This window comes from Dromiciops gliroides, chromosome 4 (assembly GCF_019393635.1).
Source record: "Dromiciops gliroides isolate mDroGli1 chromosome 4, mDroGli1.pri, whole genome shotgun sequence".
Lineage (NCBI taxonomy): Eukaryota > Metazoa > Chordata > Mammalia > Microbiotheria > Microbiotheriidae > Dromiciops > Dromiciops gliroides.
Genome location: NC_057864.1, coordinates 470,631,139 through 470,646,503, shown reverse-complemented (window position 1 = coordinate 470,646,503; position 15,365 = coordinate 470,631,139). Strand labels below are relative to the sequence as shown.

Below are 15,365 nucleotides of genomic sequence, written 5' to 3'. Positions count from 1 at the left end.
GTCAGCTGGCTTTGCTTTCTTCAAGACTCAGTCACAACTTTTTTTAAGAAGCCTCATCCAATCAGCTGCTAGTGCTGTCCCTTCCCAAAATACTGAGCACGTATAGTTTTATATACTTACATATAGACATGTTGTTTCCACTCATCCTCTCCTGCATGTGTGCAATAGAACATACAATAGAATGTAAGCCCCTGGAAAGCAAGGACAACTTCACATTCCTAGTACGTTGCCTAGACACAGTATTTGCTTTATAAATTCTTGTTGATTGACTAATGACACACACATACAAGTAAAGCGTAAACTGCCTGAGGGCAAGGACTATTTTTTTATTTGTCTTTGTCCACTAGCACCTTGTCTGGTATACAGTAGGCACTTAATAAATATTTATTTATTGAGTGATCCCCTTCCACTGCCATCCCCCCGCAAAAAAAACCATAAATTCCTTGCAAAGGGAAAACATTTTACTTTTGTATTTGTATGCCCAGAGCCTGACACATACTATGCATTTTATAGATGCTCATTGATTGACTGATTGACTATATAAGCCGAGGGTCCAGGGCCAGGTAGCAGCTGGAGAATTCTATACACCAAGACTTTTGAGAGACCCTGTATATGTACATATTATCTCCCTGGGAAGAATGTAAACTCTTTGAGAGCAAGGCATGTATAACCTTTTTCTCAATGTTCCCAGAGCTAGGCTCAGTGGAGTTTAATAAATGATTAGTGATTGACTGACCAATTGATTGATCTCTACATATGAGGGTTAGAGTATTGGACTTGTAGTTGAGAAGACCTGAGTTAAAATCCTGCCTTAGTCATTTATTAGCCACTAGGAATATCACTTAACCTCTATCTATCTCAGTTTCCCCATCTATTAAACGGGGAAATAAAACTTAGCTCCCACATGATTGTTAGGATCAGATGAGATACTTGTAAAATGCTTCATAAACATTTTAGTGCATTTATGATTATTAAATTACTTATTATGATGATTTCTGCCTCGACTTTCTTCTCCCTCTAATTCACCCTTCATACCACTTCCCTACTTCTTTTCCTACTCAGGACAATGACGTGATTCTTTGACTAGATGATTTTGCAAGGCCATTGAGCCAAAGGGGACCTTAGAGAGGTTATCTATTCCAATGCCCTCATTTTACAGATGAGAAAACTGAGGCCTGGAGAGGATCAGAGGGAATCATAGGTTCAGAGCTGGAAGGACCATCTGCAATCATCCAGTCTATCCCTCTCATTTTACAGGCAAAGTGACTTGCCCAGGGTTGTACAATTGGAAAGTAGGAGAGTCAGGATTTGAACCCAGGTCCTTCGATTCTAAATCCTGTATTCTTTCCACAAAACCATGCAATCTCTAGGGCCTTCTCTGGCTTTGAAAGTTCTATTACTCTAAGCATCCCCCATAGGTCCTCCTTTGCTAAGCACTTCAGCAGATCCCATTCCCCCAGCCTCATGATAGAAATGTCCCAGTAGTGACATCTCTCCTTCTCCTCCATAACCATCATCCTTTTACCATTGCTGGTTTTGGGGGAAAAAACAGAAAAAAAATCACTCAAGCACCAGGAATCTGACATTTTTCCAGGCAGGACTAAATGCTATATCTCATGCTGTTGCTTTATGGGCAGACAGTGGGAGAGGAGGCGGGGGAGGCTGTCTGGTGAGAATTAATGACCCTCCCCCTGCTAGTCAATTAAGTGGCAGCCCTGAGTTGGGTGAGCAGCAGCCTGGAAGGAAGGCACCGGCCAAGGGTGATGCCATTAGCAACATTATAATAAAAGCAACTGAGCAGTGAAAGGCTTAAGTTATTTGGTGGGCAACATTGAAAGTAGAGATGGGCAGTTGAACTAAGGAAAGGCTCAGCTGGTGAGAATCTAGGCCATTCTGAACTTTCACCACAATGGACTGCTCTCTTTCCTTTGCCCTCAATGTTTCATGTACCTCATTATCCACTTTCAGGTTTTCTCCCTACCACTATCACCCAGAAATCCCTCCTCCTTTGAGGTTCATTCTATCCAAATCTACCATCCAATCCAGATCCTGGAGGCTGTTAGCTACCAACCCCCAGGACACTTTCCCTCTTTTTTTTTCAATAAGTTCAGTGCTGGACTCAGTCCCCCCCCCCCCACACACACACCTCCTACCCTCCTATTCCTATTCCACTTCAACACACTCACTTCTTCATCTTACTCATTTCCCATGAACCTCTACTCCACTTAAGCTACACACAGCTATGGTCAGCTACAACCTTGATCAGCCATTATCCATAACTGTTCCATTTTTATGATCAACATATCAATGGTCAACCATGATCAAATCCAAAATTCCTTTATCTGATTTTAATCTCTCATTTTATCTCACCCATACCTTACTCCTTCTAAATCTATTTTTTGTCCTCAACAGGGTCTCAAATCCCTCTACCACTTAGTAATTTCCCAGGCCATCAATGCTGTAGTGTAGCCTGGCTCCATTCTCTTTACATCCTTTATGTTCCCCTGTCCTATTACTACTCATGCCTTGCCAAAACCCAAGGCTATATTACTCCTGCAATATGCCTTATTTGTTCCTATTTGCAAGCTGCTTTTACAGAGCTCAACAAAGTCACAAGTGTGCTAACAAATTTATGTTATCCAATTTCAACTGGTCCCTCAATGCAGCAAGGCAATCCTTCCACTCCTACTAATTGATTCTCTATGCCACCTATTGCAATGGCTGTTCCAAACCTTCTGCCCTCTCATCAAGCCTCTCACAGAACAGCCTCTCCCTTACTCCAATAACTGAGGACTTTATCTCATACTTCACCAAAATCAAGGACATTTGACCTCAGCTCTCTCTTCTTCCTTCTTCCTTGACTCACAACCCCGTGACATCTTCCTACATTATTTCATCTTTTTTGCTACAGTCTCCCTTCACCTCAGTAAGACCAAACCCTATTGCACTCACTATCACTCCCAACTCTTTTTCTCTAACCTCGTCTTTTCCTACCTAGTGGCCCCTGCTCTGCTGCCTAAAGACCATGTCTTCCCCTTTCTCAAAAATCCTTCACTACATCCTACCATCCCTGCTAGTTTATTCTCACATCTCTTTTCTCTTTTTTAGTCAAACTCCTTGAAAAGACCATCTACACTCAGTGTCTCCCCTACTCTCTCCCTTTGGGATATGGAGACTGACTTCATCATTTAACTGAAACTGCCCTCTCCAAACTTACCAGTGATCTCTTGCCCAATCTAATGACCTTTTTCTCAATTCTCATCCTTTTTGATCTCTCAGAAAGCTAGGTGGGGCAGTGGATACAGTGTTAGGCTTGGAGTCAGGTAGTCCTGAGGTCAAATTCAGCCTCGGAAACTTACTAGCTATGTAACCCTGGACAAGTCACAACTTCTATTTGACCCAGTTTCCTTAACTGTAAAATGAGGATAATAATAGCTGTTACCTCTCAGGGTTGTGATAATGATCAAAACAGCTTAGCACCATGCTTGGCACATGGTGAACCCTTAATTACCTTTCCCTTCACATCAATCCATCCTCCATATAGCTAAAAAAGTGCAAGTCTGATCATGTCCCACCCCTGCCCCTACTCAATAAACATCAGTGGTTCCCTATTTCCTCTGGGATGAAATAGGAATTTCTGATTCTAACACTTGAAGCTCCTCACATGCTGGTCCCTTCCTATCTTTCAGTCTTCTTACACATTACCCTACTCCACACAATCCATGATCTAGTCTTCCTGCCATTCCCCACACACAACGAATGGCCTGTTTCAACTTCCTGCTACATGCCTTTGCACTGACTCTCATACTATTCTTTCTTCTCACCTCTTCATCTTAGACTACCTGGTTTCCATCAAGACCTAGCTCATGCTCATCCTTCCATGGGAAATCTTCCTTGCTGCCCCCAATGGCTAGCACCTTCTCCAAATGAATTTGTATTCATTTTGCACACAATCTGCCTATATTCATATGCACATGTTCACTTCCTTTTCTAGAGTGGGAGCTCTTTAAAGGCAGGAATTTTTTCCTTGTATCCTCAGTGCTTAACAGACCATAATAAGGACTTACTAAATACTCTTCTACTGATTGAGTTTTGTATTTCATGAAGTATTTTGCACATAGTAGGTGTTTAATTTTTGTACTTTTAGTTTATTGAGTTGATAGATGAGTACACAGCAGAGTTAGCACCAAACTGAATCAATCCAATTCTGGTAAACCTCTCTTGGTTTACATGAATATGAAAGGATTAGTAATCTTTGTCAACCTAGCAGATTCCCATTTTGGGAATGTCTTCTACCCTTCAACTCAATCCACCTATCATCTAAGGGGCTGAGACTAGATTAATCAGTCAATAAACACTTATTAAGTGCCTACTCTGTACCAGGCACTGATTAAGTACCCACTTTGTTCCTTGTGCTAGGTCATGGGGACATAGAGCAAAAATGAAGCAAATGGTCCATACATCTCAGGAACTCCTCTTCTATCAGAAGATGACTTTGAAAGTCCCATTTAGCTGAAAATCTCTGAGCCAAACACTTGGTGAATAAGTCCTAGGGCAAACCCCTAGAGATCTTGGGTCTTGTCAATAAAAAGTAGAGGCAGGATTTGAAGCTATCTCCTTGATTTAAAGCCCAATGCTCTAACCACTATGCAATGCTGGTGCATGAGTGCATTGATGCAATAGTGGTTTTTTGGTTTAAGGTTTAGGGAATAAAGGCTAAGTAGTGCACCTGTAATGAATTTGGTAGAAGTAGCTCTCTCTACCAATGCTGGTTGGCACCTTAGGCTTGCGGTCCTATAGTGATGCCTAGAACAGTGAGATGTTGCGACTTGACAAGGGTCACACAACCAATATGTGCCATTGTTTATCATAAGAAAGTTTTTAAATAACCTTAAAAAGACACCAGAAACTACTTCTGAAAGGTGATGTCATTACCAACACATATCTGTCACTATTGTCACAAAGAAACAAACCAAATACCCAGAAGAGACCTGATATAGGACCATAAAATGATGCAGAGAATGGAAGGAACACACACATTGACCAAAGTCTAGAGGGTTGGTCCCCATGAAAGAATGTACAGTAACACTATACAGAGAAGCTAGCAAGCATGCAAAAGTCATGGGCCCCAAGAGGTTGCCAAGAGCATGAAAATTAACAGGATTTCAAGAAGCAATCATACAAATTCACAGAGGAAGCCATAATGCTTTATTAAGGGGAAATTAATAACAGGCCCCCCTCAGGTGTGGCTGATACCAGGGCAGACAAGTATAAAGCACTTTCTTATGAAGAAGGTGATCCCTGTGTCATTATGTTCATTTCATTCATAATGCAATAGGAGATATTCCATGACTTAATCATAATAGACAGATATTATGTATCATAGTCAGATCTCAAACCCAGCCTCTGTCACCAAGTCTTCTTGGCTGCCCATCATCAGCCCAGCCTCTCCCACCAAGGCTCCTTGACTACCAACATCAGAAACAGAGACTTTTGCTAGAAACCCCCATCCTGTCTTCTTAAATTTCTATGATTGAGATGGATGGATGTGACTGAAGAGAGGGAAGTCCTAAATCCACTGCAAGGCCTTCCTTTGAATCCCCAGGGTTTAGCATACCACTTGATGAAAATATTCTGGTGAACTGCCTAAATGACTGACAAGGCTCACTATTGTTCAAATTAAGAGGAAAGTAAAGAGAAAATCTGTAAGTATTCAGAAAGTCGATTCATTCAAAGGCACCAGTATACAACCCAACGCGTAATCAACCAGTAGCACACCTGCCTTCATACTAAGGAGGTAGCATAAGGCTCAGGCTACAGTCTCAGATTGTCATTCATACTTCCCATGCTCAAACAATCTCTCAGGAGAAAAAAAAGTCTTACCTGCCAGAATATACTATCTATCGTGTTCCCAAGAAAACCATCTCGACCTTCTGAAGACACCAGCTTGGGGCCCAGGATTGTCATGAATTCATCAAAATCCACCTGGCCATCCCCTGGAGGGAGAAGAAATAAACATGAGCCAGCCTGTATATGGATTGGAACTACTGAACACAATCTAAGGAAGAATCTCCCCCCATGCCCGTGGCCTCTTGCCTACCTCTAGGCTCTCTTCCCCAGCAAGTTATTTACAGATAGAGATCAGGAGGGAGAGTAACAGCAACTTGTAATGATGTTATCATGCTATTATTAACTATCAGCAAATCTTTAGGCCTTTAAATAGACAAAAGATACCTCTCTTACCTCAGGAGGATTTATTTGCCCTTTGGAAAACATCATTAGCTGGACAACTTTCAGGCTAATATGGACCTCTATTGAAGGGACAAATAAAGCCCTAGACTCATTTTTCATGATCCAATTGGAATCAGTGGAAGTAGTACTCAGGCCCTTTATAATAATTGCTCAAGAGAAAATTGTCACCAAGATTATGCCATGACCTTTGAGAGTGGCCAGAAACCCTAACATGAGACATAGGATTACACATTTGGAGCCAGAAGAGAATTTAGAAGCCATCAAGTTCAACCAAGTCATTCATTTTACATTTGAAGAAACTGAGGCCCAGAAAAATTAAGTGAGGCAGGATTTAAGCTTAGCTCTTCTTGGCTCCAAGACTAGTTCTCCATCCACTGGAACTGGAGTCAGATATCCTGGGTTTGAGTCCTGACTCTTCTACCAAATATGTGGCATTGGGCAAAAATTCACTTAATCCCTCTGGCCTCAGTTTCTTCATTTGTAAAACAGGTGTTGGACTAGATGACCTCTGATGTCCTTTCTAGCTCTAAGTCTATGAGAAAATCGGTGATATTTCAGGTCATTCTATATAGAATCATAATACAGCCAAATTGGGCTGATCGCTATAATGCAACCTCTATTGGTCTCTTTCTTCTTTGATTTCTCTGTACCATTTGACCTTGGTGGCCATCTGTTCTTCCTTGATACTCTCTCCTCCCTTGGTTTTGATGTTACTGCATTCTTCTTCAACTTTTATAATCATATCTTCTCAGGGTCCTTCAATTCTTCCTCACAAACCCTAAGAAGGGAAGGTATGCCCCAAGGCCCTGTCCTAGACCATCTTCTTTATATATAATGTCGCAATGATTGTCTCTAAGGAAACAACTTCCCAAATTAAATACCTAATTCCACTCTCACAACAAAGTTCCAGTTTAAAATTTACATTTGGCTCCTTCCCCTACCCCAACCCACCTTGTTCAAAACTCAACATTTTCCTTTGAAAATCCTGTACCTCTTCCTTGTTTCCAGATTTGGTTGATAGAACCACCATCTTCCCTGTCACCCTGAATCCAAAACTTCATGTTATCTTGGAGGCAGTGTGACTTAGATGATAGAGTGAAGGCAGGAAGACCTGGGTTCAAATCTTGCCTCAAATACATATTGGTTGTGTGATGCTGAGTGAGTCACAAGCTCTGAGATGGTAAAATTAGACTAAATAGCTTCCAAGGTCCCTTCCAGCTCTGAATCTATGATCCTACTATTCTTCCATTTCCTTCAAGTCTCTCCTCCCATAACTTGCCACGTCCCAACCATGCTGTCTCCACTATTGGCCTCATATCTGTGGAAGTCTACATACGCTAAGACCTCCAATGTGTTGCCAAAGTTAGGCAGAAAGTGATTGTGAATGGGCTGCCTGGCCAGAGCTGGAGCGCCTTGAAAAGTCACTAACTGGCCAAAGTAAGGGTGGTCCTCATTCCTGAGAGGGTGTGTTCTTATGGAGGGTAGTTAGCGACCTGGGATCAGTTACAGAATGTTTGCAAATGTGCAAGCCCAAGAGCCAGGCATTTCAATTACACATCATGATCCTTTTCTGGAAGCAGGGTTCCCAGCCTCCTTCACATGGGGATTACATCAGCCCCCAATTACACAGAGCCACTTATTAAATGCCTACTCTTCACCAGGCATTGGGATAAGCACTAGGGATATAAAGCCTCTAGTAGTTTCTATTCTAACAGATAAGACAGCATGTACATATATAGATGTATACAAAACACAGACCAAGCAGACACAAGGTCACCTTGCATCCAAAGGAGTTAGAAGCTGGGGCACAAGGAAAGGCCTTTTGTAGAAGGGGACACCTAAAATGAGTCATTCATATAGACACCAGCCAGGTCCATTTCCTCATCAGCCCCAGGTTAGACTAATTTAATTCCCTCCCAATTGGGATCCCTAACAAAAGTCTCTACCCCCTCTAATCCATCCACAAAATTCCAAAATAAGATTCAAATGCATAGACCTGCACTTGTCATCCCATCACTCAAAAGCCTTTGATGTCTCCCTATGGTCCAGAGGATAAAAACACCACAAACTTCTTGGTCGGCCATTCAAGGCCTTCTACAATCTGGCTCTAAGCTACCTTCCTAGCCTTATTTCACTATGCATCCCTTTAGATCCTCTAACTTCTGGCTAAAATGGACCACTGACAATTCTCTAGTTTCATTCCTGTTTCTCTTACCTCCATGCTCACATTCAGATTGTATGTTCCATTAGAACATACTTACTCTCCCCTCTGGAAACTCCTCCTGCAGTAGCAGGTGATATAATGGACAAAATACTAGGCCCGGAGTCAAGAAGACCTGAATTCAAATCCAATGTCAGACACTAACTTGCTGTATGACCTTGGGCAAATCACTTAACCACTGCCTGCCTCAGTTTTCTCAACAGTCAAATGGGGACGATAATGGAACTTACCTTTCAGGGTTGCTGTGAGAGTCAATTGAGATGATATTGGTAAAGTGCTTAACACTGTGTCTGGCACAGAATAGGCACTATACCAATGCTCATTGTTCCTTTACCTTCCCCTTTTTCCTTCAAGGCAACCCAGTTGCTTCCTGTTACATGAAACCTTCCGTCACCTTCTCAGATGAAAGTTTTCTCTGTCTCTTCAAATCTCTTATTGAAAAGTTTTGATAAGATCAGGTACCCTTTCTCCCTGAAGCTCCCCGAGGTGTCTCCCGTGGGTCATGCTTCTTCAGGTATGAGTCCTATCCACCACCAAACTATAAAGTACTTGAAGATAAGGATGGTTTTGTCTTTCATTTCTGCATCCCTGGCACCTTGCATGGATCCTTGCACATGGGGGATGGGGAAGCTAAGGTGAATTGAATTTTAGCCATACTCTTCAAGATGACACTAGCACTGGCAGTCAATAGTACCATGTAAGCAATAGTCGTTATTCATGGATAAGAGACTGTCATGTTTCAAGGGTTCATGATTGCTTGAACAGGGGCTCTGGGCCATTCATTTTGTCCCCTAGTCCTCTCCCACATCAGACTCCAAACATCTCCTGCGTTCTTCCACAGGGCTTGGTTTGGCAGCCAATGGTTGGAGTGCTCCTGAGTAATACCTCTGAGAGTGCTTTTTGATGAACTTTCTGGCTGACCGACGAGAGACATATTCCTTTAATCAATTATAATAATAACAATGACAACAACAACTAACATTTATATAGTACCTACTATGTGCTGGTCCTGAGCTAAGCATTCAATTGTATTCAATTATATCATTTGGTCCTCACAATAAGTCTGGGAGGAGGATGTTATCATTATCCTCATTTTAGAGATAAAGAAATTGAGGCAAGTAGTAGTCAAGTGATTTGCCCAGGGTCACAGATAGTAGTAAATGTCTGGCTGTGGATTGGAACTGAGGCTGGATTTGAACTAAGGACTTCCTGATGTCAGGTCTAGTACTCTATCCACTGATACCACCTAGCTGCCGCTTCTTGTCACCATCATCATCAACAACATGTGCAAAGCTTGAAAATATTGCAAATTAGGTGCAATTATTATTATTATCCTCACTTTATAGTTGAAGAAACTGAGGCAGACAGGGGTTAAGTAGGTCACACAGCAATGAGGCATCCGAAGCCATATTTGGATTAAGGTCTTTCTATATCCATGTTCCTTTCCCTTCTTCTCTACTATTTTTCTCCTTTTTTCCGTCTCCTACTCACTTCCTTTTATTCATCCTCTTGACTGAATGTTTTGAGCTACATCTATTTATGGAAAATGACCTTCTCTTACCTGTAACTATTTACACTGAGATGATGATATCATGGGATTGTAGATCTAGAGCTAGAAGCTTCTTTTCCTATGAAATTTCATATATAAACTTTATACAAACATACATCTATATGTACATAAAGCATACATATATGTATATATATACACACATACATGCATATATGTGGGGAGAGAGAGTCTTTTCTTATTAGAATGTGAGCCCCTTGAGAACAGAAATTGTCCTGTTTCTCTTTCTAGTTGTACCCCCCAGTGCTTAGCACAGTGCTTTGACATGGGGATAGAGACTAGATCTGTGATTTCATTTGTAGAAGGAGCTACCAGGGGAGGAAATTCCTTCAACCAATGCAGGTTGATGCCTTCTCTGCAACTTATGGGAATTAATAGGACATAAAAGTATAGCTCTAGAGTTGAAAGAGATTTTAAGAGATATTCTAATCCAACCCCCTTACTTTATTTGTCTAATTTTATTTTATTTTTTCAATTAACAAAAGCCCATTTTTCTTCCTTTCATCCACTCTTTATTGGAAGAAAAATAAAACTCTTGTCGATTTCAAATTATTTAATTATTTGACCCAATTACATGGAAAAGTGATTAACATTCATTTCTTAAAACCTTAGTTCCAAATTCTCTTCCCATTGAGAAGGCAGACAATTTGACATTTGACTCTTGTAACAAATATACATAATTGAGCAAAGCAAATTCCCACATTGGCTATATCCAAAAGATACATCTCTCATTTTGCATCCTGGGTCCAACACCCTCCCTGTTAAGAGGTGGGCAGCTTATTTCATCATTGGTCTTCTGGAATCATAGCTGGTCATTGAATTGATCAGAGTTCTTAAGCCTTTCAAAGGTGCTTTTCTTCATACTGCTGTTACTGTATTAACTTTTCTCCTGGTTCCACTCTCTTGACTTTTCATCAGTCCATATACATCTTCCCAAGTTTCTCTGACACTGTCCCCATAATAATTTCTTATGGCACAACAATGTAATGTTACCTCCACCTACCATCACTTATTCAGCCGTTCTCTAAGTGATGGGCACTCCCTTAGTTTTCAGTTGCTCGCCACCACAGAAAGCTGCTATAAATATGTTTCTATATGAACTTGCCCACTCATTTTACAGATGAAGAGTCAAGCATAGAGGGGTTAAATAATTTGTCCAAGGTTATACAGATAGTAAGTGGCAGAGAAAAATTCAAACTCAGGTTCTTTGACTCCAAAGCTGTTATTCTTTCTACTGTGCCACATTCTAAATGCTCTTTTCCATTTCCTGGAATTCTCAATTTTCCAAATCTGCCTGAAAAATTAGTTTTATGAAGTGGGGGGTGGGGAGGAAATGGTGAACCATATTTCAGTGATCCATGCCAACATAGTGGTCTTTGGCTTTCATTCTCATAGACCTCATAGGGCTTTCATTCTCATAGACCTAAGTGATGGTCCCATGTGGAAACTGAAACTTGGAGTGGGTGAAGTTTGTACTAAGAAGGAAAGCCAGGGTCCTGTTCAAACAGGTCTGTGGATGTCATTTCTCATTACCATGCTGTACTTGGCCCTCGAAATAAACCATTTAAAATGTGTAACTTTGACACCATTGAAATGGCTGGGTTCTATAAAGACAAATTCCTACCTTTGGGTTGAGTTTCAAAGCAATGGCCCCAGTTCAACTGGTCACAGGGAAGGCTAAGACTTCTATCCTTGGGTATAAGTGTTACTAACAAGGCTTTTCTATTCTAAATGCCCCCAAGTTGTGTGAATCAAGAGTTACTCCAACGACTTAAGCATTGACTGCTAAGGGCTGCATAGTCCTGACCCTCTCACAACCACCATTATCTGCAAATGATCCTAAGCCTGCCTGGGCATCATCCCTTATGGATTACGGGTACACAGCTTATTTTAACGCAGTGTACCGTAGGAATGGAACAGACTGTGAGGAGGAAATAAAGAACATTTGTAGATAAGCAGGAGATTGCTCTCAAATAGCTTTCCCTAGGCTTGAAGAGAAAAATCAATGCATTTTAAAAGGATTTTAACAAGGACCAGCACTCCGTAGTTGCATCTGTCAGCCTTCGTCTTTGTCAATGGCTGTATCTTCATGGCTTGTCCACCATGGATCCAGGAGACTCAAACCAAAGCCAAGGTAAAAAAATGCCCTTATAATTATATCACAAAGTCATAGAGTGGCAAGAGTGTTGGACATGAGTTCAAATCCTGATCTTGACATTATAAGCTGTGTGATCCCATGTAAGCCATTTCACTTCTCAGAGACTCTGACAACTCCAAAAGATACATCAAATAAATCATACGTGGGTTATAATCTGCACTGATGGACAGAGTTCTCAAACTAGGTTTCTACTAGACCAGTGAAGTCACAGACATTTCACGATCCTTTTGTTATTGTTTTGTTCTAAACTGTGATTTCACTGGTGGAGTGAACAACAGGCAAAGAAACTCTCTCTAGCAATGAAGATTGGTCTGCCTCTTGTAGTCTTAGAGAGTTGCCTGGGGCCTTGAGAGATTAAGTGACTCTTCTCAGTTAACACAGCCCACCTGTGTCAGAGGCACAGGTCTCCCTGAGTCTGAGGCCACTACACCACATTGTCTCATACAACTCTCTGCGACCCTCATTTGTTTATTATCTGAGTTGCTTCCAATTTAACTAGTCTTGCCAAATCTTCACACAGAAAGGAGAGGAATCAGAAGTACCATCAGGAATGCTTTCCCAATGTCCCCTGTTGAGGATCCTCCATTTCCTACCTCCAAACCATGCCATGGGCATGATGTAGTTGTCTTTATTCTTCTACCAGCTAAACAAGAACGCTTAGATTCCAAAATCTAAAAGTCATGAACGCCACTTGAGCACCACTCAAAAACCATCTCCTTCTTCAAGTCAACAAACAAACATTTGTTAAGTATCTACTATGTGCCAGGAATTGTAGCAAGTTATAGAATCCAGGAATTAATCTTTGATTAATCCAAAATAGAAGGCAAGGTTTTAGCCAATTGCCCACACTAATTTATGGAGTATATCTGAATTGGTGACAAATCTTATCTTTTAGTTTCCCTTAACACCTGGAGTCATGCTCCCCCTCAACATACATAGTCACATGGGCATCTCCTCGACAAACTAACCCAAAGTTCTGGATACTTGGTGGATGTACATTCACTGAAACCACAGCTTGCAGATGCCTCAGGATACATTTATTTTTACTAGTCAGCCAGAGGACAAAAGTTAAAAGTGAAGGAATTTAATGAAACATCTTGGCAAGAAAAATAGCAATGAAATCTTTTCCCCATAAACCTAAGGCATCCTTTCCCACAAATATACATGCCATAAGTGGGAAGAATGAACATACCAGGGAACACACATGGAAAAACATAAATGTATGGAATATGTGGAGCCAGGGCACATGAGGAGAGGGACAACTGTCTTCCAGCACTACAAGGATAATAGTATCATCTGGTTATGTTGATAAAATGCTTCTGCTGCATGAGCTCCCCACTGTTCTTATCTCATGTACGACCTCTACTGGTCATAGAATCTCAAGCTAAATTGCCTCTATTGCTCACCACTGGTCTTCCCCAGATTCTTCTGGGCATACAGCCTCTGTCTGGGGTTGAGATGGAGCTGGTTGTCTTTGCTTGGTGTTGCTTCCCACTGGTTTTTCATGTTTTCTGTTAGTTGGTGTTCATCTCGATCCCTGGCAAGCATTCAATTAGTCGACTGAGCAACAACGTTGAGATGGACATGTCCATAGAACAATCTTCAGTGTATTGCTAGGTTGTTAGAGACTGTAAGGCAAGGGCTGGCATCTTCTCCTTCCCACACACCTGAAGTACCAGCAGCAATGGAGTGCCTAGCCAAGAAGCAAACCAACTCATTTGTCATAGTGATGCCACACTTTGAAAGGAGCCCACACACTGGAGTTCTCATATTCGTTCTGTGTATGATACATATACATAGTCTCCTCTGGTTAGACTGTAAACTCCTTGAGGGCAGGGAAAGTTTCCCCTTTTGTCTTAGTGTCTCCAGTATCTAGCAGAGTGCCTGGCACCCATGAGTTCTCAAGAAATCTTTACTGACTGCTGTAGTCGTTACTTCATAAATGTTTGTTGACCAAGATTAGTAACTGGGAATAACAAATGAAGAAACAAAGGTGGAAGAAGTGAAAACTAGGGTCACAAGGACCTCCCAGATGGGGGAAATCTTTAGGCTTGTGCTGCAGTCCATGGCAAAGCTTCAATTTTCCTCAGGCAATTTTTTTCTGACAATGCATGTGTATTTTTATACCTGGCTGTGCCCAGCTGGTGCTACCATGCAGACTCTTTGAATCCCCTTCGACTAGAGAGCTCTTGCTGCCACTGCTCTCTAATGGTGATGGCCAACTAATTAGTGGCAGATAGATCCTGACGACTGCTTGCTATTACCCATGAATTCTCTGTAGACTATGAGCAGAGGACTCACTGGCTTGTCCTGTTTTCTAGTGCTTCACATTCATTGGTTATCTCCCTGACTGGACAGTAAGCTGTTCGAGGGTAGGAAGCATGGTTTACACTTCTCTTTTATTCCTCATCCCACATCCATACATGGTGACAGGCACAGAGCCTCCATATCATGCAGAAACCAGCTTTCAATACCACAACAGCGATGCTCAGAATCAATCACATTTAAATAGCATCTGACGAGTCGCACAATCACCAATCAAGGCACTTTATACTAAACAGAAAATTAAATAGCTAAAAAAAAAAGCAGGCCATCCCATCTCCTCCCCTCACCCCAATGCATCGTTATCATCAACAAATATTCATTAAGCTCCTACTAGGTGCCTGGTCCTGTACTAGGCTATGGGAATACAAGAAGGAGGAATGAAGCAATCCCTACTAACAAGAAATATATATTCTAGTGGGGGAGATGGCAAATGTATATATACACACACACACATAAAAATATATGCAGCCTAAATATAAAGTTAATGATACAAATATATTCAAAGTAGTTAAATGCAAGGTAGTTTGAGAGAGAGGGCATTAGCAGTTGAGGGAGGGGAGGATAAGCAAAAGCTTCCTGCAAATGGTGCCTAGGTTTCTTCTTAAGGGAAGAGGCAACAGATAGGATATGCAAGCACAAGGAGTGTCCATGCAAAAGCCCAGGGATAAAAACAGTTCCCAGAGCCTTTCAAGAACAAATTATCTTGAGGCACAAAAGAAGCTGCCAGGAAGGCAGCAGAGGAGACAGATATTAGACAGGGTGAGCCCCACAGGGTCCTTGCAGATGAATTCATGCTGTCCCTTCAATGACTGGAAGAGGAGGTCTCTCTATGGGGTCAGATT

At 41.5% G+C, this 15,365-nt stretch overlaps 1 protein-coding gene across 4 annotated transcripts in view; it reads right to left on the bottom strand.

The window, feature by feature from the left end:
• The window catches only part of CALN1 (calneuron 1), a 483,576-nt gene that overhangs the window by 188,160 nt on the left and 280,051 nt on the right, over window positions 1-15,365 (bottom strand). For all 4 annotated transcript variants that reach the window (XM_044005256.1, XM_044005258.1, XM_044005257.1 and 1 more), the window contains one exon: window positions 5,884-5,996. In XM_044005256.1, the coding sequence (XP_043861191.1) occupies window positions 5,884-5,996 (113 nt within the window). The remainder of the gene's footprint in view (window positions 1-5,883; window positions 5,997-15,365) is intronic.